The sequence below is a fragment of the Monodelphis domestica genome, chromosome 5, assembly GCF_027887165.1.
Source record: "Monodelphis domestica isolate mMonDom1 chromosome 5, mMonDom1.pri, whole genome shotgun sequence".
In the NCBI taxonomy this organism is placed as follows: domain Eukaryota; kingdom Metazoa; phylum Chordata; class Mammalia; order Didelphimorphia; family Didelphidae; genus Monodelphis; species Monodelphis domestica.
Genome location: NC_077231.1, coordinates 44,636,234 through 44,661,299, shown reverse-complemented (window position 1 = coordinate 44,661,299; position 25,066 = coordinate 44,636,234). Strand labels below are relative to the sequence as shown.

Below are 25,066 nucleotides of genomic sequence, written 5' to 3'. Positions count from 1 at the left end.
TGGAAACAAATATACCAAAAAAAGTTAAATACAGGATAACTGGGAAATAAGTAACAGAGGGAAGGGATTAGAATTAAGAGGCATTGGGAAAAACTTCCTATAAAAGACGAGATTTTAGTTGAGACTTGATAGAAGCTAGAAATGTGGATATTTCTGGGATTGGATTGAACTAAATTGAATTATGATCTTCCACCACTCTAGCCACATGGCACCACCAGGGAAATAGTGGTATTAAAGAGATGGTCATTTGTAGCAAGGAGCAGCTTTGTATCTTGGAATAAACAAATTCTTTGCTTTCCCCCAAGTCTTGATTCAATTCAGTTTGACCACCATTTGTTAGACATTTACCACTAACCCTCTCTTAGGTCACTGGGGGAGGTTCTGGCCAAGAGCAACCCAGACCTAGGTACAGTTGGAGGAGGCAGTTAGAGTTTCATCTGGGTTGGTTATTGTAAGGAGGAGTTGGGGCTCAATGGGAATGTGAAAGTTAGCTCAATAATAGGAGGTCTGAGGAGATGAGCTGATCCATATAATGCTAATGAAACTAGAAGGGAAGCTAGGAGGAGAAGAAAATGCCTTATAGAGAACTGAGACCATGGACCATAAAAGAAAATCCCCCAACAAAAAAGAGGTTCTTATCTGAACAAGGTAGGCAGTGCAGAAGAACAGGAACCTAACTGGGGAATGCAAGCATTGGTAATACCAGTTCACAGGCTATTACATAATATTATAGGGGACGGAACTAGGAGGATAAAATATTGCTTATGCTTCTAGACATGATTATTGTTGTTTTTTTCATAGCTTTCTTAGTTGTGCACTGGATGAGTGGGGATGATATTTTAAAAAATAACAGTAGTAGCAGTTAGATGGGTTGGTGGATTGAGAGCCAGGACTAAAGACAGGTGATCCTGGGTTCAAATCTGACGTCAGACACTTCCTAGCTGTGTGACTGAGCAACTCATTTAATCCCCATTGCCTAACCCTTACCACTCTTCTGCCTTGGAATCATACACAGTATTGATTCTAAGATGGAAGGTAAAGATTAAAAAAATAAGAAAAAGAAATGTTTGATGTAAAAACAAAAAGCATTAATAAAAGATTACTTTTCATAAAGGATATATGAGATCCATAATGGGACTCAGAACCCATCCAGGCCAAGACTTCCATTTTACAGGTGATTTAACCAAGATCCAAAGAGGTTATGCAATCTATACAAGGTCACACAGGTAGTATCAGAGGTAGAGTTTTTTTTTTAAACCCTTACCGTCTGTCTTGGAGTCAATACTGTGTATTGGCTCCAAGGCAGAAGAGTGGTAAGGGCTAGGCAATGGGGGTCAAGAGACTTGCCCAGGGTCACACAGCTGGGAAGTGTCTGTAGATATGAACCCAGGACCTCCCATCTCTGGGTCTGGCTAGAGTTCCCTTTTGATGAATATTATTGAGTGACTGTATTTCCTTAAGATTATCATAATATCACAGGGGAAGTCCTGTGGGTTATGATTGTTGTTTAGTCATTTCCGACTCTTATGACTGACTCTTGCTTTTTTTGTTGTTTTTTTTTTAAACCTTTACGAAAAGTGGTAAGGGCTAGGCAATGGGGGTCAAGTAACTTGCCCAGGGTCACACAGCTGGGAAGTGTCTGAGGCCAGATTTGAACCTAGGACCTCCTGTCTCTAGGCCTGGCTCTCAATCCACTGAGCTACCCAGCTGCCCCCCAGAGGTAGAGTTTTAACCCAAGTCTTCTCTCTACAGAGTTAGTGCTCTTCCCACTGGACTATATTAGTAGAGCCCAAGATTCTGGTTCCTCTCCAGCACCTCACTGGGAGGCAGGTCTCATCTGATGTTTACAAAAGCACATGCCAGGAAAGCATCTAATAAATTATTTTTTTTGTTAAAAACATAAAGCATATGAATAGTGAGGTCCTGTTAGAAAAAGCCTTGAAGGACATTTTAATAAATCTTCCATTTGGTAAGTGAGGCAACTCTAGACTCATAGAGATTTAAGTGATTTGTCCAGATTCGTGTGTCTAGTTAGTGGCAGCCAGGTTACAAGGGAGAGAGTGATGGGTTTAGAATCAGAAAGACTCCTTTTTCTAAGTTCAAATGTGGCTTCAGACTTTAGCTAGCTGTATGAACCTGGGCAAGTCACTAACTTTGTTTACCTCCATTTCTTTATCTATAAAATAAGCTGAAGAAAGAAATGGCAAACCATTCTAGTGTCTCTGCCAAAAGAACCCCAAATAGGGTCACATGACTGAAAATGACTAAACAAAAGCAGAGCCTGGGTGAAAACCTCCTAGTCTAGCCATATTTCTTTTAAACTACTTTGAGTTGGTATTTTTTTATATGGAAATTTTCTAGAGGGGAAGTTGGGTTCCAGGCATTAGGAAGTTGACTTCATGCACATAAAGACTATTCCCCATAGCTTTTAACTGGTTATATAAGCTATGTTGGCACAAAAGTACTTAGCTATATTTGAGTTTCTTCTACAACCTTCTCAGATTCAGGGGCCAGGACAGAAGAGAAGTCCCTGGGAGCAATTATATTTCATCTTGGAGGACTGGAATTAAATGAAGAGAGGGAAAGGGCTGCTCACAGATCCTGGTAGGAGTCTTCATGCTTTACAGGAAGTGATCCTGGCTCTCTGAGAACACAAACATGATGAGAAAATTATAAATGAGCAAGAGCATGGCTACAAAGGTTAGAGTCAGGGCCTAGAGAAATGAAAGGTGCAGGAGGAACTGTGAAAAGGAGCTAGAATTCAGGGGTGGTAGTGGTGGGATGTTTGCCCTGGGCATCGGGTACCACTTTAGATAGCAGCTTGCAAATTGTCAGATAATTAAAAGAGATTGTCAGCTATGAGAAATCTTGGAAACCTGTTACATTTTGGTAAGCTGGGAAGACACAATACTGCTTAGGATGCAGGGAAAAACATGAAGAGCAATCGTGACAATTTAGGGTCTATATTGTTGTTTAGTAATTTTTCAGTCACTTCTGACTCTTTGTGACCTCATTTGGAGTTTTCTTGGTAAAGACATTGGAATGTTTTTTGCCATTTTCTTCTATAACTCTTTTTACATATGTGGAAACTGAGGCAAAAAAGTTAAGTTACTTGCCCAGGGTCACACTTCTTGGGCAAGATACAGGAGTGGTTTGGCATTTCCTTCTCCAGTTTATTTTATAGATGAGAAAACTGAGGCAAACGGGATTGAGTGATTTGTCCAGGGACATACAGTAGTCAATGTCTGAGGTCGGATTTGAACTCATATAGATGAATCTTCCTAAATTCAGGACTAGCACTCTATCCACTTTGCCAGCTAGCCAGGAGCCATACATTCTTGAAAAAGGAGGGGGCTTTCTACTGATGGATGAATTCTATTTTAGAGACATAGGAAAATTGCCACAGATGTGGAAACATTGACTAAAGTTTGACCTCTCTTTGACATATGATGACTTAAAAGTGGGCTTTTTGCTTCAGGGTTTGGTATGTGTGTATGAGTATGGATATGTAGGGCTCTGTGTACACACGTGCCTTTTAAATCCAGAAGTCATGGTGGGTCAGGGATTAATTTCGTTTGGGGGAATGTATTGTCTTTCCCAGTAGTGTAAGAGAGCTTGGGGGGAAAAGCATATTGGACTTCTGAATTTCCCTATGCTAGGAAGTATTTGACAGTTTTAGGGAGAAAGTAAAAAAGGTTTCAGGAAATTGCAGCTCCAGTGGAGGGAGGAGCAAAAAAAAAAATAGACGATGGGGAGAAGAGGGCGGAATGGGAAGAGTGACAGTAGATCGGAATTGAGAAATCTTGGGTTCTCCAAATGATGATAATGAGCAAATTCAGGCAACCAGCAGGCATCTAATAAACAGATACTATGTGCCAAGTGCAATGCTAAGAGCTGGGAATACAAATACAAATAGAAAGCAAGACAATTCCTCACCTCAAAGAGCTTCCATTCTAATAGGGTAAAGATTATACTGTATATAAAGGAAAATGTAAAAGGGGGATCAAAGTACCAAAGGGTTAGTAGAGGAAATCCTTAGCACACAGCTTGGAAAGGACTTTGGGAATCTGAAATTTTAGCTGATTTATCTTCTTATGTCTGGCTGGCATAAATCTGAGCCCCCTACATGAATTCTGATAGAGAGCTACATGAGGCTGGAATATGAATCAAGAGGTGGGTTCATCCTTGTGAAAAATCTTTCCGGGGTTTATGGATTTTTTAAAAATTTTTTAAAATTTATTTATTTTTAAAAACCTTTACCTTCTGTCTTAGAGTCAATACTGTGTATTGGCTCCAAGGCAGAAGAGTGGTAAGGGCTAGGCAATGGGGGTCAAGTGACTTGCCCAGGGTCACACAGCTGGGAAGTGTTTGAGGCCAGATTTGAACATAGGACCTCCTGTCTCTAGGCCTGGCTCTCAATCCACTGAGCTATCCAGCTGCCCCCATTTATGGATTTTTTTAAAGATGTGAGGATGACTTGGCAAAGATCATCATGATTTCTGAACTTTTTCTAAATTTCACCTTTTAAAATTTATTAATAGGAATTCTTTTGAGGCATAACTTTGTTATTTGGTTGATTGAAAATGATAATGGCAAGGAAATTTGGTTTTAATATGATGCTGATTGGGGTTATTTCATTACGCAGAACATTAAAATGATCAGTAGTGATTTGGGGAGACTGGACTATTTTTGAAAGGGAGGGTCTCCTATATGTAGAGGTAATGCATAATTTTTTATTTTCCATGATAAATTTTTGGATGTGTTGTCTATGGGGAGCCTAATTGGGGAGATACAAGAATTGAACAAATTCCATGTGAATAATTAAATACTTATAACTCTAATGCTACAAAAAATTTATTGAGAGAATAAATTGGAACCTCTCGAGCTGTTGCTAGAACCAGGGATCATTAAAGGAACAACCAAGTGTCCCAATTGGTAGATTTAGGATTGTCCATCATTATATTTGTTGTATTAGTATAGGGATAAGTTGAGGCAATGGTTAGAAAGGCCATTGGGGGATTTGATATTTCAAGCTTTTTTTCTTGTGTTGAGTGGAGAGTCTGATAGGCTACTTTTAAAACAGATCTTGACACCTGGGATAGGGAGGATGCAGTCATAAAGCCTGTAGGGTACAGTAAATAGTTTCAGGGGGAAGAATGAAATTGGAAAATTATGTCCAAGGTGTGGTTCTGAGAGAAGGGAACTTAGGAAGCATCTTATCCAACCCTCCCATCTGTCAGGGAAGAAAACTTAGGACTAGTGAGATTTGTTCAAAAGTGATTTGTTCAAATTCACACTTCTAGTTAGTTGGCAGATCCAGGGAGATAGTATATGGTAGGATAAGACTAAGGAGGATTGTAATGAATAGAAGAAGTCATTTGAATATGATCATAAAGCCCAAAGGTCTCATGGAAGAATGGGAGGAGTGGTTGGCATGGGTAGTTAATAGATTGGAGGCTGGTCTGGTGAAGTGTCATTAGATATCTTGCCACTGTCTAAGAAATAATTACTAAGTAGTTACCAAAGACAACAAATAGATAGATGGCTACTGGGATGGACTAGATGACCAGCTACATGTTTCCCAAAGAAGAGGCTGCCCTTGTCCTCAAAGAAATTATGTTATATCAAAGGGATCACATGTAAATTAATATAACATATATTTCAAGCAATTTCTAATGGGGTATACACAGATCTAATAAGAAGGGAAGTTTAGTTATGGAACAAGGCTATCAGAGGGCACAGTGGATGGTAGGTAGAAAATGGAATAAGGACTTCAGAGGGGAGGGGACTGACATGAACATGTATGAAAGAATAGAGACTGATGGCCAGAGAAAGGGACTTTGGTTAACCAGTTTGTCCACTTGGAGTCTTGTGATTCTGAGTAGCAGGATGCCAAGACCAAAGTCCCCTTCCCTGGCTACTTCTCCTTGTTATTTCATGCACATAAATACTCAATCACAATGATTCTGAGTAGAACCACAGGGCAATAGATTGGCATGCTTTTCATGGTTGCAAAGATAATGTTGATTTGATCATCAATTTCTTTTTTTTTTTAAACCCTTACCTTCCGTCTTGGAGTCAATACTGTGTATTGGTTCCAAGGCAGAAGAGTGGTAAGGGCTAGGCAATGGGGGTCAAGTGACTTGCCCAGGGTCACACAGCTGGGAAGTGTCTGAGGCCAGATTTGAACCTAGGACCTCCCATCTCTAGGCCTAGCTCTCAATCCACTGAGCTACCCAGCTGCCCCCCTTGATCATCAATTTCTAAGAAAGAGATGATGGAGTAATATGTCCAAAGCAGCAGGGCAGATGTCAAATATCTAGTTTTTCCTGATGATGGAGGGGAAGGTGGGAAAAAGAATTATTAAACCCTACTATGTGTCAGTTGTGTTAAGTGCTTTGCAAATATCTTCTTGGATCCTCACAATAACCCTGCGAGGTCAGTGCTATTAATATCCCCATTTACAGTTGAGGAAACTGAGGCAGACAAAGGTTGAGTGACTTGCCCAGGTTCGCATAACTCTTACATGGCTGAGACTGGATTTTGAACCTGTCTTTCCAACTCTAGGTCCAGTTTTCTATGTACTATCCCATCTAGCTGACTCCTGATGATGGCAGAGAGGGTCTAGAGTCCTAGGGCCAGACTGGTTATGAGTGAACCATATTCGAGGTCTTCTTCATCCAGGTCAGCTCTGCCCCAGGACTCATTCTCATTAAGTACGATCTTTCTCTTCTTTCTCCCACCTTCTTCCACTTGGCCCCATTTGTGAGTGGGACCGGAACCAAGAGTAGCCATGTGTTGCAGCCAAAAATCTTTCAGGGAATTGGGAAATTAACTGCTTTAGTAATGAGAATGCATTGAAGCATTATAAGAGACTAAGAGTCTATTTCCTCCAGTTAGCAAGAAGGTGGCAGGAATTGTCTTCCCTAAGGAGAAAGCATCTTAAGTAGTTAGAAAATTGACCTCCTTTCTTGAAATTGCATCATTCTCTTAAATTCATACTATCAATAAAGGCAAGGTACAAGTTTAGTCTTCCATACAGTGACTATGCCTTCTCTATTCCTGGTCTTTAGTTCCAACTTAGATCCAAAACTTTTTTGCTGGGTCCCTAAACTTGGCACTGGGCAGGAGGAAGTATTCTGTTTAGTTCAGAAACTCCTCTATTGCTTCATCACTGTTACTTCACAAATATATTGGCTTGTGTTCCTATAGCTCCTGACTTGCCTGGGGAACTCCTAACTGTTTTGCTAGCTGCTTCCGTTCATTACCATCACTGAGACCACAGGGTTCCTCCTTTCCTGGGGTCATGTGGCTTTACTCTATGAGCACAGCCCTTCTCTTCTTTATAGCACTCAATTCTGTGGCTCTATTCTCTATACCAGTTCTTTCTTTCAAAGACTGAATCTAAGGGTTTATCTATGGTTTTGAATAAATCTTTCATCCTTAAAAGAAATGTTAAAGGGCTAAAGGAAAAAAAAAGAGAGGGGGCTGGGTAATAGAAAAGTACCTAGGGCTGAGTGAGTTCATGCTTTATAGAAGAATGAACTTTGTGGTCTTAAAAGAAGGGGAAAAAAGGGAGGGGGAAGGGGAACATGGTTGGGAAGAAAGGAGAGGGAACTTATAATCTCAGGAACTCAGGGTACATGAGATGAAGAGAACAGAAGATGAGGTGGGAAAGAATGAATATCACATGAATTTCACTTTCATCTGAATTAGACAAGGCGAGCTTGAATACAATCACACATAAAGCTTTTTTTTTGTAGGAATACATTAAAGAACAGAAAAATAGTTGAGAATAGGAGGCAGAGCTCTAAGAAGGAAGATAGGACAGTGAGAGAACAAAACAAACTTCAACTGTAGAGTGTGGATCATCAAACAAAGATAAAAAAGAAAGATGTAAGTATCCATGATCACAGACTAAGTGAGGAGAAGAGAAGAGGGACAGTGGAGGGGAAGTAGATAGAATTAATTCAATCTGTGCTCTTTTTCAATCATTTTTGGAGTAAAACCAGGAGTTTGGGCTCCTTTGCACCTTTCATGGAGCTATCTTCCCTAACAATTCTATCTTTATTATTTTTTTTAAACAAGATCTATTCATCCAGCATCAGAGCCCAGTCATAGGTTTCATCTCATAAAGTCTTGGTGATATCTCTCTCCATTTAGTTGGGTATTTAAGAGACATTTTAATCCATGGATTTACTCCTGGCTTCTTACTTGGATTTTGTCTCCCATTAATTTTTGTATATTTCATTTGATGTTCTTCTTCCTTTTTTTCTTCCATTTTAATTTCTCTATAATATCTGATTTTGAGGTCGACACAGGAAGTCTCTTTCTTCCTCTATCCCTTTTAGTTTAAGACACATTTGATTAGACTCAAAAATATCTGGCAAAGACATTCTTATCAATCTTCGTTAGGTGTACTCCATCTCCATCAACACTATATTGTAAAACGTGATCCAGTAATCCAAATCCCATTCCAGACCCCACCTCCTCAGCCAACTGTTCACTTTGAAAATTAATTTTTCTCTCTTTTACATCCCTCACCTTCAATGGATAATAGTGAGGAAAACACAAGCTTTTCAATTTCTTGCATGGTACTTCATAATTATGGGAACTAAGTGGCACAGTGGATAGAGTCCTGGGCTTGGAGTCAAGAAGACTCATCTTTGTGAGATCAAATCTGGTCTCAGACATTTACTAGCTGTGTGACCCTGGGCAAGTCATGTAACCCTGTTGGCTTCAATTTCCTCATCTGTAAAATGAACTGTAGAAGGAAATAGCAAACTGCTCTAGTATCTTTGCCAAGAAAACCCCAAATGGGATTATAAAGAATCTGGCAGGCTGAAAAATTACAGAAAACACTTTGCAATTATCAAAATTTTCACAATTATGTTATAGAGTTATTTACTGGAAGTGCCATTTTTGCCTAGGTTAATTGTCATAGGTAGTGGTCATTATCTGTTTTATTAAGTCTCGGTGGAAGGGAAAAAGGACCTATTTGTACAAAAAAATATAGCTGCTATTTTTGTAGTGACAAAGAATTCGAAATCGAGGGGATGCTCATCAGTTGGGGAGTGGCTAAACAATTTGTGCTATATGACGTTAATAGAATTGTCGATTGTCCTATAAGAAATGAGGAGGGGGAGAATTTCAGAGGAAAAAAACCTGACAAGACCTACATGGACTGTAAGAGTAAGTTAGATGAAAGTAAGTGAGCAGAGCCAGGAGGACATTGTACACAACAACAGCAAAATTGTATGATGATCAACTGTGAGAGTCTTAGCTACTCTCAGCAATACAATGACCCAGAACAATTCTGATGGACTTAGGACAAAGAATACTTTCCACCTCCAAAGAAAGAACTGTTGGAGTCAGAATGCAGATCAAAGCATAAGATTTTTCACTTTAGTTTGTTTATGGTTTTATATGAGTATTTTCTCACAACATAACCAATATGGAAATGTGTTTTGCAAGATCATACATGTATAACCCAGATCAAATTGTTCACCATCTCCAGGAGCAGGGAGGAAAGGGAGGGAAGGAGACAATTTGGAGCTTGCAATTTCGGAAAAAGTATGTTGAAAATTATCACATATAATTGGGAAAATAAAATAAATAAAATATTTTTAAAAATAAGTCTTGGCAGATACTCTATGTTTTGCATACATGACCAAGGAAGATAATAATCGATATTAGAAAACTTTCAGTTACTGTCAGATCTACAAATAGCTGCCTCTGTGCAACCAATCGGAACATCACCATCTCTCACTACTATTCTCTAATCCTTATGCCCCTTCCTGAGTGAGCTCTCATTCATGGCTCTACTATGTTATTCTTGGGAGGATAAGCAGCTTCTCTGTCCTCAGAGCATTCAGCTCTCATCTTCAGGAACCTTTTTTTTTTTAATAATATTTTATTTGATCATTTCCAAGCATTATTTATTAAAGACAAAGATCATTTTCTCTTCCTCCTCCCCCACCCCCCATAGCTGACGCGTGATTCCACTGGGTATCACGTGTTCTTGATTCAAACCCATTGCCATGTTGTTAGTATTTGCATTAGAGTGTTCGTTTAGAGTCTCTCCTCTGTCATGTCCCCTCAACCGCTGTAGTCAGGCAGTTGTTATTTTCTTGGTGTTTCTACTCCCACAGTTTGTCCTCTGCTTGTGGATAGTGTTTTTCTCCTAGATCCCTGCAGATTGTTCAGGGACATTACACTGCCACTAATGGAGAAGTCCATTACGTTCCATTATACCACAATGTATCAGTCTCTGTGTACAATGTTTTCCTGGTTCTGCTCCTTTCCCTCTGCATCACTTCCTGGAGGTCGTTCCAGTCCCCATGGAATTCCTCCACTTTATTATTCCTTTGAGCACAATAGTATTCCATCACCAACATATACCACAATTTGTTCAGCCATTCCCCAATTGAAGGGCATCCCCTCGTTTTCCAATTTTTGGCCACCACAAAGAGCGCAGCTATGAATATACAAGTCTTTTTCCTTCTTATCTCTTTGGGGTACAAACCCAGCAGTGCTATGGCTGGAATTCAGGAACCTTTTTAAAGGCTTTAATTATATAATTTCCCTTTTCTCTTTCTTCTCTACATAATACTCTTCCATGGTCCATTATTTTGATAGTGGTCATCTTCCCTCTTCCACCTTGGCTCCCTTCTCCCTCAACTCCCATTGAAGTCTTTTGTTGTTGTTGCTGCTGCTGCTGCTGCTGTTGCTGTTTTTTAGGTACTCTTCTTTCTCCCCAATATCCTGGAGTATGAAGAAATTCTCTTCTTTTACCTTCTCTTCCAGGGGGAGTTCAGCGTACCCCTAGAACACAGATAAGAGTTATTCAGCTGGGAAATAAACACAATCATTGCACATTCCATACAAGTCACTATAAAATTTAATCTCCAAAAATGGTTGAGAATTTAGTCCTGTTTCTTGAAACTATTGTATTTGTGGGTGTTATATCTCAGCCCTAAACACCTGATTGAAACTTTTCCCCAGCTAATTATCACTTTCATTCAAAATTGTTTCTCACTGCCATGGTTGCTCCCATTTTCCCTTATGTCTTGCATGAATTTCTTGTCTATTTCACCCATATTTCCCATTCAATCAATTTATTTAATTACAATTATTTCGCTTACCTTTTCTTGCTTATCTTAATGCTTTGCAACCATATTAATTTTCTTTTTTTATCTACTTCCATAATCCTTTTTCTCCTCCCCAAACTGCCATCCTACTTTTATATTTTCCATAATTATCTTTTTTCTTGCCCCCTTTGTAGCCTATAAGTATATTCTTTTAAAAAAAAAATTTTTAAACCCCTACCTTCCATCTTGCTGTGTATTGGCTCCAAGGCAGAAGAGTGGTAAGGGCTAGGCAATGGGGGTCAAGTGACTTGCCCAGGGTCACACATCTGGGAAGTGTCTGAGGCCAGATTTGAACCTAGGACCTCCCATCTCTAGGACTGGCTCTCAATCCACTGAGCTATCCAGCTGTCCCCTATAAGTATATTCTAAACCAGTATCTTGGTCTGGAAATTGCTTTTCAAATTTTCTTCAATTTCCTACAAATTGTTCCTCCCCAGTTAGAACCTGTGATATATATCACTAATCCAAACTCCTCTAATTCAGCAACATGATTTTCTTATTTTCATATTCTGCTCAAGTTTTTCCTTTTCTCTCCTTCCTTTTCATACAACCCTTCTCATAAAAGCTAGATAGAAATATTAGTTTTCTTACATCTAATTTTTAAATCCCTTCTGTAAAGATTTAAGTTTACCCCATCTTGCTCAGCTTTTAGAATGAAAGTGAAATCTCTAGAGAATGCATTTTAACAAAATTCATATCAATTTTTCTAACTAGCATGAGAAACTCATCAATACAATAAAATCCAATGAGGATAAGGACCTGTTTGAAAAAAATGTGTTTTAGTAGTATTGTAGGAGAGGGCAGCTGGGTGACTCAGTGGACTGAAAGCCACTGACTGATATGGGAGGTCCTGGGTTCAAATCTGGACTCAGACACTTCCTAGCTGTTTGACCCTGGGCAAGTCCCTTAACCCCCACTGCCTACCCTTACCACTCTTCTGCCTTGGTACCAATATTCATTATTGATTTTAAAGGGAAGGGAAGGGTTTTAAAAAACAGTATTGTAGAAGACCCAAGGAGTGATGATTAGTTTAAGGAAATCACAACAAATTTCTAATAATGGTCTTTGGCCAAGAAGTGTCATAAAGGATTGTAATGAAGAAACAGAGTTGGCAAAGAAGGTGGGCCATTTGTGTATTATGCCTCCTTTTAGAAAGTGAGCTTATTGAGAGCAGGACTGTCTAATCTGTTTTTAACCCCCAGAGTTTAGCACAGGGTTTTGCAGATAGTAAGTACTTAGTAAATGTTTTATTCTTTAACGTATTCATTCACATATGTGGTATAAGCAAAGAATTGAAAATACATGTACACATAGCTGAGGACTTCTTCACTGCTATCTTTGACATGTGAACACACCTCAAACCCATTTGTATGGCTTTTCTGTAGAAGATTAGAGAAGATAGAGAAGAAGGGAGGGAAGGGATATGATATGCACCAACAGAGATAAGATGCGATGCTGGATCTGTTGACATATTCAAGTATAAACTGAAATGTGCTCTCCTTAGAAGAAAGACCTAGAAGAAAGCTCTAGGGATGAGGCACCTGGGTACTCTAGCCACAATCTCATCTTCTTCCCATTTTGATTCTCTGGTAAACCAATTAAAGTCTACACTGTCATCTTCTCTTGAATCCCCAGCTTTCCTGGGAATACTCCCAGTCAAGCTTGAGCCTTGGATCACTCCCGCCATTTTCCACCTCTACACCTAGACATGTGCTGTTGAAGGACACATGATCATTCTGACTGGGTCCTCTATGCATTTATGCTACATGACCTCAATTGGACCTCCTTGCAGCTAGGACATCCCACTATACATCCTTCATCAAACCACTCTCCACTCTCCACAATGACTTTTTCAAATCTTTTCATCCCCCCTTAAACCTTCCTATGGTTCTCCCTTCTCTCTCTCTCCCTCAGCTGTCAACTTTGCCTTATATTAATTTCAATAAAAAATTAAAGTGATTCACTGTCAACTCTCTTCTCCCTCTTTCCTCCTCTCTTATCACTCAAGTGCCTTCTGTCACTATTTCTCCCTTTACCCCTGTCTCAAATGATGAAGTAGTCTTACTCCTTATCAAGACAAATCCCTTCACTTGTTCAAGTGATCCCATTCCATTCCTCTCTCTTCCCTCTGTCATCCTTGCTGTCACTTATTCTCAATCTTTTCTTGTTCATTGGCTCATTTCCTACCACCTCCTAAAATGCTCAAGTCTCCCCTATTTTCTGAAAACAAAATAAAACAAAAAACAACCTCTCACTTGATCCTTCCATCTCTGCTAATAATTATCACTCTATTTCTTTTCTGCCCTTTGTTGCTAACTCCTCAAAAAGCCCATCTTCCATATATGCCACCCCTTGCTCTCCTCTCACTCTTCTTCATCTCTTACTGACTTCCACCAGAATTGCTCTTTCCAAAGTTATTAATGACTGCTTAGTTGCCAAATCCAATGGTCCTTCCTCAGTGCTCCTTCTCCTTGACTTCTCTGAGGTCTTTGATGCTGGTAATCACTCTCTTCTCCTAGATATACTCTTCTCTCTGGGTTTTTGAGACACCACTCTCTCCTGGTTCTCCTCCTTCCTGTCTGACTGTTCCTTCTCTGGCTTCTTGGGTATATTCTCTTGAAGATCACTCCCTGTAACCATGGGCATCCCACAGGGTTATGTCCTGAGTCCTCTTCTCCCTCTATTCTACTTCACTAGGTGATCTCATCAAGTTTCCATGAATTTAATGATCATCTCAATTCTGATGATTTTCAAATCTGTTTTTCCTAATCCAATTACTTTGCTGACTTTTAACTTGCTTCTCTAATTTCTTTTTCAGGCATCTTGAACTGGATTTCCAGTAGGCATCTTAAACTTAATATATCCAAAACAGAATTCATTATCTTCCCCCACCCCCAACCCCTTCCATATCCTTCCTTCCATATTACTTCAGAGAGTATCATCATTTTTCTAGTCTAGGTCTAGGCAATGGGGGTAAGTGACTTTCCCAGGGTCATATAGCTAGGAAGTCTCTGAGGTCAGATTTGAACCCAGGATTTTCCATCTCAAGGTTTGGCTTTTAATCTGATCTGGTCACTTTTTCTGTTTGTCCCGCATGCCTTCAATACTTCTGCACTCTGACTACTGACCTCTCTCGCTTTCTTTAAGGCTACAATTCTACAATTCTACCTCCTTTTGGAAGCCTTCTCTGAGCTCTCTAAATTCTAGTGCCTTCCCTTGGTTAATTACATTCTATTTATCCTTTACATAGCTGACTTTATATACATTTGTTTGCATGTTATCTCCCTCATTAGACTGTAAGCTCTTTGAGAAGAGGGACTGTCTTTTGTCTCTTTTTGTATGCCCAGGATCCAGCACAGTGCCTAGCACATAGTAGATGATGGATTATTGATAATAAAAAGAATATCGAATGTCAGGAAGACATGAGTTCAAATCATACCTCAGGTACTTATCGACAGTGTCTATTTTGACTCTTTTTGGTCTCAGTTTTCTCATCTGTAAAATGGGGATAAGAGCTGTTATAAGGATCAAATGAGATACCATATGCAAAACACTCTGTAATTCTCACAGTACTGTTTACATGTTAGCTTTATTATTTTGATAGTTATTTCTAGGAAATGGAGTGATATAAATTTATGACTGAAATATCATTGAGCCCAAACGGTCACTAACACCTCAAATAAGAGAAGGAACAAAATCATGGAAGCTATAAAACACATCATCAATGAATTAATGAGCACTTATCAATCCTATTATAATATGGCTAGGACTGTGCTGGGGGAGAGTGGTGGTGGTACAAGAGAATTATATGGCAAGAACCATGCTTTCAAGGGGTCTAAAATTGGAGGAACAGACAAGATTTGAACATGTAAAACCATTAGGGGAAAATCTAAGAAAGAAAAACTCTCAGATGGGGTGAATTTGTAAAAGCAAGTGGAATTCAGAGACGGAAAAATGCACGTAGGTTAGAGTAGTCTAAGAAGGCTCCATGAAAGAAATGGGATATACTGAGACCTTGAAAAAAATGTCAAGGAAATACCATGGAATGAGCTCTGGATTTGAAATCTGAAGTCCTGGGTGTGGATGTCAGCCCCATCACTCCCTGTCTAACCTTGGGCAAATAGCTTTACCTCTCTACTGTAAAATAAAGGAATCGAACCTCCATTGTCTCAGCTCTGAATCTGTTATACCATAACTTTAATGTAATTACAAAAATAAACCAAGAAAGGAAAGTTTTTTGTGGTCTCCCCCAGTTCATCTGACGCCTGTGCACATTTTTAGTGCCATTGCTTCATTTCCACCCTATTGCTGTTTGTAAGAGTGAACAGAATTAATGACATACACTGCTGGAGTCCAGATAGGAAGTTGACACTTCTTGATTACTCACAAGAGTGAGGAAATCCTATAGTAAGCTCATGTTGCCCCAGGGAAATTTAATATTCTATGACTGCTGGGAGGAACACGCACATATAGGATGATTGAGGAGGGCTCAAGCTTTCCAAATCATCTTCCCTGAATATTATCAACAAGAGAAGGCACTTAAGTTAGTGAGAGAGCCAGAGAAGAGAAATGGATCCCTCCAAAGCCTCTGCAGCAGAAAAAACAGGTAACATTGATGGTTTTTCCTTTTGGTGCATAGAACTCTTTCCTTGGGTGAAGTGGTGAAGGGAGGGAGACAGAGCAATTGGGAAAGGAACAAGTGGGGGATGAAGATGAAAAAGAATTATAGGGGTACAAAAATGACCTCAAGAGAAGAGATGTGAAGGCAAGAGGGTAGCGACTGGGAAACAGGAAATTCTGGAGAAAGACAGTTAAAAGGCAAGCAGTTAATAGAAGAGAAAACAATGGCAAAGATGGAGGTGAGAAGCAAAGGAAAGAGCTAGGAAAGGGAGAGATTTGTGGGCGCTGGGTTCTAGTTAGATTTATATTCTAGGATTTCTCATGGTACTCAATGAAGATAGACTTGCAGTTAGAAAATACCATGCTCTGTTCCCATGTCTTTATGAGAGGGTGATCTTTTGTTTGGGACTTTCTGTCTTCACAGGGAGAGCAGAGTGTTTTTCTCACCGTCATTTGGTTTTTGCTGGAATGGCTGTATCATTGCTTACCTTGTGTTTCATTACTAAATGTGTTCGTAAGTTGGACTCTGCCTGTCATATGTCTATGGAAGTCAAGAATTCTCTTTTTGCCCTTTTACTCCCCTTGTTTCCTCCTGGGGTCTCAGACTGTTTTCTCTATTCCCTTTTCCATGTAGCACCTTTTGGGACACACAACCAAATCAGTGCAGATATATCATTATACTCTTGGTGTTAAAGCCCTTGTAGAACTTTCTTCACTCTTTCTCCTTCTCTCTGTCTCTGTCTCTACCTCTCTCTGTTTTTCTTTCTTTTTTTCTCATTCTTTCTGTCTTTTTCTTTCTCTGCCTTTCTCTTTCTCTCTCTTTTCTATTCCCTTCTTCCTTTCTTCCTTCCCTCCATCCTCCCTCCCTCCCTCCCTCTCTCCTTTCCTCCCTCCCTCTTTTTTCTTTGTTCTTTCTTTCCTTCCTTCCTTCCTTCCTTCCTTCCTTCCTTCCTTCCTTCCTTCCTTCCTTCCTTCCTTCCTTCCTTCCTTCCTTCCTTCCTTCCTTCCTTCCTTCCTTCCTTCCTTCCTTCCTTCCTTCCTTCCTTCCTTCCTTCCTTTTTTAATTTTGAAAAACCTGGCAACTGATCTTGTACTCAAGGGAGAGTGTCAAGGTGAGATGGAGTAGGGAAGTGGAAACCAAATAATATAAGGATATATATTTTTTCTTCTTAGTAAAAAACCCTAACAGAATTCTAGAATACAATCCAGTGCCCCTCAGTGATGAAGGAAAAGTAGACAGAAGAGAAAAGAAGTATTGAAAGTGAAAGACCAATGAAATTGTTACTTCTTTCTAGTGTCATATCGCATCTTCTTTCAAGACTGTGAAGAAATCACAAACCAGTCTGATCTGATTGGCCATTTAAAGGAACTCTCTTGCTTTCCTGATGCCTCACGTATGTCATCTATCAAATGAGACCCATTCATACACCCACATTCCCCCTGTACTCATAGGTTGATTTAAGAGCATTTGGAAAGAAGAGAAACAGGAAGTAAATCATAGTTAAAGAAGGTCTAGTTCTTTCATGGATCACCTGGGCAATCTAACCCATCTGATCTGCATGACATGGAGGATTGATCCAAGGTCATGTTGACTACTTCTTGGGAGGCTAAATATGGGAGGAAAGGCATGGGCAGAATAATTTAATAATAATTTTTCATCAGGTCAGGAACTTTGGAGAAAGTAATAAGGAACTTAAAGGATTAGAAGAGATTCTGACATTTATTTGCTTTAGCAATAATGATGGCAGTGCCATTCTTCATCTCAATCATCACCTACTTCTAAAACCAGAAAGGAAATGAAAGAACACTGTGTAAGGTGGAGATTTAGGAAACACTTTAGAAATGTACTTTCTAGGATTGTTAAATTTATTCCAATTCTCAGGTATGAGGCCAGTCATCTGCTTATCTGCTTTTGTCTGAGGTGATGGAGAGTAATGAGAAAAATGCCTACATACTTTGAAAAAAGTACAGATAATATTCAATCATTTCTTCCCACAGTAGTATAAACTGGAAGAGATTCTGAGTTAGGTTTGGTTTATGGTTATGTTTCTCCCTTTCCAAATCTCTACTAACATCTTTGGATTTCCTTTTGTACTTTATCATATTTGATTTATATTAAAATTACTTATTTCTGTGGCTTACTCTCTTAAATTGTAAGCCTTTTGAAGGCAAAGAAAGATAGGGAAAGGAATATGAATTTATATAGATCTGCTGTGCACCTGATGCTAAGCTTACAAATATTATCTCATTTGATTCTCACAATGATCCTGCTAGGTAGGTGCTTCTATTATTATTCTCATTTTACAATTGAGGACAATGAGCCACGTTCAATTTAAATTACTTGCTCAGAGTCATGAATCTGGATTAGAACCCAGATCTTCTTGACTCTAGGCACAGTGCTCTCTCCATTACACCAAATAGCAGCCTCTATTTGGAGACTATTTGTAGCTCCACTGCCTTGAATGTGTTAGGGACTCTAAATAAATATAAACTGAATTACAGTGGCATATAGGAGACCATAGTTTAAGAAGCGACACATGCTAAGAATAGGAATAATAGTATTTATGAAACTGATACTGAAATTGATTAAAATCTTAGGGTAGGAATTTTGAATGACACTCATTTTATTCTGATGGTGAATAGATGGACTTTATTTCCCAGTGGCCTAGATTGGTCCTAATGACAATTTCTGTCCTTGTCCTCTTTTCTAATGGGATACTCACTATAACTTTAAACTCTCCTTAGGCTCTATCAGTAATTGCTGCCCACTGAACTGGAAAAATTTTCAGTTTAGCTGTTACTTCTTCTCTAATGACACCATGACTTGGACTGCAAGTTTGAAGAATTGTGAAACAGTTGGGGCCCATCTGGCAGTTATCAACACACAAGAAGAACAGGTATCTTAAGAACTTCCACAGGAGTCAATATATCCCAAAGAGTCCATCTCCTCTTCCAGATGCTCCTGGTCCAAGCTGAGATTGCATCTTAGTTTACACATACATGTTATTTCCTAATGATTCTAACTTACATCCCTGGATAAGGACCCTATTTGATGAGATTTGTATGTAATAATGAAGAAGAATTTATTTTGTACATTGATAAACCTCTGAGGACGATAGCATATTTTTTCTGGTATTTGTAAGGAACTGGGGACAATAGCACAAGCCTTTAATCTCTTCTACTAGGGAAGACTGAGGTTGGTAGATCTCCTGAGCTGTTCTAAGCTTTAGCAGGGCTACAGCTGATTGAGTGTACACACAAAGTATGGCACAAATGCGATGACCCCTTCCTCCCAGACCACAGGGTTCTAGCCTACTTAAGGTTCAAATTGTCCCAGGTCAGAAAAATGGATCAAGTTAAAATTTCCATGACTGCCAGAATTGGAGTGAAGCTCTGATCTACATTCATACGATTCCAACAGTTCTTTCTCTAGAGATGAATAGCATTTCCTGACATAAGTCTTTCAGGTTTGTCCCAGATCATTGCATTGCTGAGAATAGACAAGTTTTCACAATTGATCATCAGACAATATTGCTGTTACTGTGTACAATTTTCTCCCAGTTCTTCCCATTTCACTTTGCATCAGTTCATGCAGAACTTTCCAGCTTTTTCTGAAATAATTTTGCTTATCATTTCTTGTGGCACAATAGTATTCCATCACCAACATGTACCACAATTTGTTTAGCCATTCCCCAATTGATGAACATTTTCTCAATTTCCAATTCTTTGCCACCACAAAAACAGCTGCTATAAATATTTTTGTACATGTAGGTACTTTCCCTATTTTTATGATCTCTTTGGTATATAAGTCCCATAGTGGTAGTACAGAGTCAAAGAGTATGTACAGTTTTATAGCCCTTTAGGCATAGTTCAAAATGACCCTCCTGAATAGTTGGATCATTTCATAACTCCACCAACAATGCAACAAGGGACAAGATCTTTTAGGGCCACTTTCAATCAAAGAGGTGCATTCATTCATTTCTCTTTGCTGGACTCCCCAAATTTATGACTTTTCCCATTTAATAGTTGTTGCCTTTGCTTAGTCATTAGCTAAAATCAATAATCTCCAACTGTTCAATTGTATTTTCTCTAGAATTTCCTTTATCAAACAAAACCCAGTGGAAAAGAGTTCTACATTGGGCTAACAGACCAAGTGGTTGATGGTCAATGGCAGTGGGTGGATGACACACCGTTCAACAAAGCTTTAAGGTGATTTCCTTCCTAAAGGAAACTGGTTTCCCATCATCTTCTCTGTACTTGTTTTCATGAGTCACATGTGAAAGGAGTCTCAGGGAGAATTTCTTTTCTTTTTTTTTTCTGTTGCTATTTCATGAGATAGTTCTGGTTCCATCTTTTGTGCAGCTGGGTAGGATGTATAAGGGAATAGAGAAGGAAAAAGATCCATGCATCTTTTTTGTCCCATTATCTAGTAGTACCATGAGGAAAGAAAGGGTAGTGGTAGAGAGAGACAGAAAGACAGAAACAGAGGAGGAGGGGGAAGGAGAAAAAAGAGGAGGAATAGAAATGAATGAATGAATGAATGAATGAATGAATGAATAAAGCTTATAAAGTGGGAGAGAGACCAAAAACTAAATAGCATTTAGAATTTGGGGCTCAGGATTGGCAATAAATAGGGGGAAAAAGATGTTTGAGAGAGAGATCACTTCAGTGACCTGGATGTTTTTTTTTTTAAACCTAGAAATATCTCTCTCTACTCCTTAATCTTTTTATACATATTTAGTAAGTTATAGTTTAAAAATCATTTTCATATATATATATATATATATAAAGTTAACTGATCATTCTAAAGAAGCCTATGATATAAGCAGATATAAGCAGCAATAATATATTATTATACCCAGTTTATATTAGGGAAGGAAATGGAGACTAAGAGAGATTGGATGACATATCTAAAGTTATATGATTGAGGACAGAAATGGGATTAGAAGAATCTGGGTTTTCTGATATCCAATTCAAATCCCTTTCCATTGTATCATTTTGCTGCTCCTGAGGACATCATTAACAAATAGTACTGGTCAATGAAATGACCTGCATGTAAAAATTGAAGATGGAGACAATAATGCCAAAGAAATGAAAACAGAATAACTTTACTCACTCATCCTCTGCCTAAAACCTCCCCAGACTTTCCCCTGTGAATTAACATCTTTCATGTCTCTTACAGCTTCTGGGATGTAGGGGAGCCAAACAACATTGCTGGGGTTGAGGACTGTGTAACCATAAGAGACAGTTCAAATGCAAATCGCAACTGGAATGATATGACCTGCTTTTTCAAAATGTATCGAATTTGTGAAAAGCCAGTGAGAAGTTTTTCTGTTGAGAAAAAATAGTGGAGAGACTATTTGTAATATGTATATAGTAAAGGATGAAATGTGCTATTTATATTAACATATAAGGTGTTTATTATTGTTATTTTTAAACAAATTAATAAATGAAAAACCATTTAACAAATTTTTTGGTCTTAATTTCTAACATGATAAATATTGATAGGTATAACTCACACAAAAAAATGATATAACCCACAATATAAAAGTTCTTTAGGATCCTAAATAATTTTTAAAAGCAAAAAAGGTTTAAAAACTGGGAAGACCTTCATGAACTGATGTGGAGTGAAATGAGCAGAACCTGGAGAACATTGTACAATAGTAACTGAAACATTGTGGGAGGATCAAATGAAATCAACTTTGCTACTAGTAGCAATGCAATGATCCAGGACGATCCCAAGGGATTTATGAGAAAGAGTGTTTTCTACATCAAGAGAAAGAACAGTGGAAGTAGAAACACAGAAGAAAAACTTATGGATTTATCACTTGTTTATATGGGCATAGGATTTGGGGTTTCAGTTTTAAAAGACTATTCTATACAAAAATGAATAATATGGATATAGGTTTTGAGTGATAATACATGTATAACCCAGTGGAATTGTTTGTCAGCTCTGGGATGGAAGAAGAGGAGAGAGAGAGAGAGAGAGAGAGAGAGAGAGAGAGAGAGAGAGAGAGAGAGAGAGAGAGAGAGAGACAGAGACAGAGAGAGACAGAGACAGAGACAGAGAGAGACAGAGAGAGAGAGAACATGAATCAGGTAACCTTGGAAAAATACTTTAAAATCAATTTAATTTTAAAAAGTATAAAGGGATCTTAGATCTCAAAGTTTGAGAACCACTGCTTTAGATTTTTAAAAGATTAATTGTTGCCTTAATTGAGATCATGTTTACAATTCCTATTTATTTAGAGAGACTTGGAACACAATAGATTCTGTTTCATCTCTCATTTTCATTCTGTATGTGTCTTTGCTTTTAATATGTTTCTTCTAGATAGCAAATTGTTAGATTTTGTTTTCTTACATAGTCCTTGATTCTTTTTCTTTTTTATGGTCAAATCAAATTCATTTATTTTTAGGGTTATTATGATCAACATAATACATACAATACAATAAAACATAAGGTTAACACTTAGTTTTACCCTTTATTTTAGAAAAAATCCCCATCTAAACCCAATTGATTTCCTCTTCTCAAGGTACTTCCTCCTTCCTCTCTCTTCTTTCTCTCCCTCCTTCTTTCTTTCTCTTTTTCTCTTTCTCTGTCTCTGTGTGTCTCGCTCTCTGTCTCTCTCATATTAGCACTCGAGAGGAATAACATGTCTCAGTCTGATTCTATATAAGAGCAAAGAGAAACTTTTCTCTCCCCATCTCTCACTATCTCTTCTCACTTGCTGTCACTAACCATACACAAACTAAGAGTTGCGACTGCCAAATTTTCACTTATATTAAAGGGAATAAAGGGTGGTAATTAAAAAAAGAGAGTATTAGGTGGGCGTTGTAAGGGACAGTTCATTTGGTTAATCAATTAATTCATTGATAATATTAAACAAGTACCATGTGCCAGGCACAGTGCTAAGCACAGGGGATACAAGTACATATATGTGAAAAAAGAAAGGGGGAAGCTAGGTGGTTCAGGGGATAGAGAGCCAGTCCTGGACCTGGGAGAACCTGGGTTCAAATCTGGTAGGAGACAATTCCTAGCTGTGTGACCCTGGCTAAGTCCCTTAAATGCCATTTCTTAGTGCTTACTGCTTTTTTGCCTTGATTCCAAGAAAGAAGGTAAGGATTTTAAAAAAAAAGTGTGGGGGGGGATCATTTTTGCCCTCAAGGATTTTATAATCTAATGGAAGAAGAAAACATGCAAAAGGAAGCTGAAAAGTGAGGGAAGGGAGAAAGGAGAAAGTACCATGTGCTAGCTAGGGCATAATTCAAAGGAGACAAATTCAAAGGACCACAGCCTAATGGGAAATGAAGAGATGGCTGGCCTGAGAGCCCTGCTTAAATTGGGGCTCTGGAATTGGTGGTCCAATCACTCCGGTCTCAGGGCAGAGGGTACTGATGAGGCAAGAGCATCCAGATTCATGTGATCTTGCTGGATTATGACATCCCTGGGTGAAGTTGGAGAAGTCCAAAGGACTTCAGCCAGGTGGGAAGTGATAAGAAGCTATTTGTTCACACCATTAACTCCAGAGGGAAAATCAGGATTTCCTGCCCACTCTCCAGCATGGAGGAGAGAGGAGGCTCACCTTTCTTTGGGAACAGAGAAATGAAAGAAATGCATGAGGTAATCATTGTGTGGGCCACATCCTCAATTCTCCACAATTTCTCTGCAGTGGAACAATTGCCATTGTTCTGCAATGGGACTTGAAGCTTATCCCAGAAGATGCTTAGAGATCAGGCATGCTGACCCTTTCTACCACCCTTCCTCCTGTGTGACTGTCTTCCTGTGTCTTCTTCCCAGAAGTCTCAATACTAAGTTAAAGACTTTATTGTTTCTGTGACCTTTGGATAATAGGTACTTCCCAACATCCTGAATTTCCCTGGAAATATTTATAGAACAGCAGCCCAGAAGGCAAAAGGATTATATTAGCCAATGTTGCTTCTTCTATGAGCTTCAGTTTTGTCATTTGTAAAATGGGAAAACAATACAATTCACTTTCCCACTTAGTTGGATTGCTGAGTAAAGCATTTTCCTTCTGGGCATTTATTTATTTTTAGCATTCATTAAATATTTTAATTTCCAAATTTTATTCTTCCTTCCCACCCCTTCCCTATCCATTGAGAAGGCAATCTATGATACCAAAGAAGATATGATACCAATTGATGATCTACAAAGTCATGTAAAAACATGTTTCCATATTAGCCATGTTCAAAAAATTAAAAAGAAAATACAAAATAAAAGAGTATGTTTCAATCTGTGCTCAGAGTGCATCTGATCTCTCTCTCTCTCTCTCTGGAGATACATTGCATCATTTTCCAATATGGGCCTTTTGAAATTATCTTGGGTTATTGTATTGATCAGTTGCCAAGTCTTTCTCAGTTGACCATCATCATTAAAGCATTTTGTAAAAGGGGTAAGTATACTATTAACAAAATAATCATCCATTTTAAAAACTGATCTCCATGTTTAGGACTCCAGGAGTTCTAACAACAATTTTTAGTTATCCTTCAAGAATAATAACAAGGTGTTTTAAGGAAATCATACCTTACTGTTATGTAATTATGTCCTCCAATTGGTTTTAAAAATTAATAAAATCTAGGCATAGTGTTACATGCCTCTGATCTCTGCTGCTGGGTAGAGTGAGGCTGGTGGATCACTTGAATTCAGAAATTGTGAGCTACAGTAAGGAAGAACCTGATCAGTTCCTTGGATTATTGGGCATCGATATGGTGAGCTCTCAGGGGTGAGGGACCACCAGTCTGCAAATGGGTAAGTCAAGCCAGGTCAGAAAGAGAATGGGTCAAAACCTTCAAGGTGATCTACTGCATTTCCAGCCTGGAAGAGCTAGGAAGACCTAGTCTTTAAAAAAAAAAAAGTTCAGTATTGTGTATATTTGCTGACAAGTGGAAAAGTAAATGAATTACAATAAAAGATTTGAGTAATTAATGAGAAACCTGGACTTGTTTTTTCTAACCCCAAAGTTCTATTTCTTAGAGAATATACTACAAACACACCCACATTTCCTGTTCAACTGAGAAAAGTTTGACATTTCTTATTCTTCATGTTATTAGGATTGAATGACCCAATGTACACTGGTAGGAAGGTAGGTGGTTGGAAAGGATGGATACCTACTTACTGTTTCTTCTGTGTAAATCTTGAAATTTCTCGGACTTGTGAATGTTAAAAATTTCTACATTGAGGAATCCTCCATTGGAACAAATTCCCTACTGGAAACATTCCCCATTTTGATGTGAGAACTCGCCAGGATCAGAAATGGGAGGACCTCTACTCCACCCGT

The 25,066-nt window shown here is 38.7% G+C and overlaps 1 protein-coding gene across 1 annotated transcript; it reads left to right on the top strand.

The window, feature by feature from the left end:
- Nucleotides 1-15,492: 15,492 nt before the first annotated feature.
- CLEC4E (C-type lectin domain family 4 member E) lies at nt 15,493-21,839 on the top strand. The gene is made up of 6 exons (XM_007502889.3): nt 15,493-15,756; nt 16,195-16,284; nt 17,066-17,164; nt 18,516-18,667; nt 19,864-19,979; nt 20,953-21,839. Exons 1-6 carry the CDS (start codon nt 15,720-15,722, stop codon nt 21,116-21,118), a joined length of 660 nt encoding a protein of 219 aa, XP_007502951.1. The 5' UTR covers nt 15,493-15,719; the 3' UTR covers nt 21,119-21,839.
- Nucleotides 21,840-25,066: the final 3,227 nt, after the last annotated feature.

Excerpts from the sequence above, each read along its gene's own strand:
- CLEC4E (XM_007502889.3), top strand. The coding sequence starts at position 15,720 with ATGGATCCCTCCAAAGCCTCTGCAGCAGAAAAAACAG. Across the intron at positions 17,165-18,515 it reads TTGCTTTCCTGATGCCTCAC|GCTCTATCAGTAATTGCTGC; the intron begins GTATGTCATCTA and ends AACTCTCCTTAG. Across the intron at positions 19,980-20,952 it reads CCGTTCAACAAAGCTTTAAG|CTTCTGGGATGTAGGGGAGC; the intron begins GTGATTTCCTTC and ends TGTCTCTTACAG.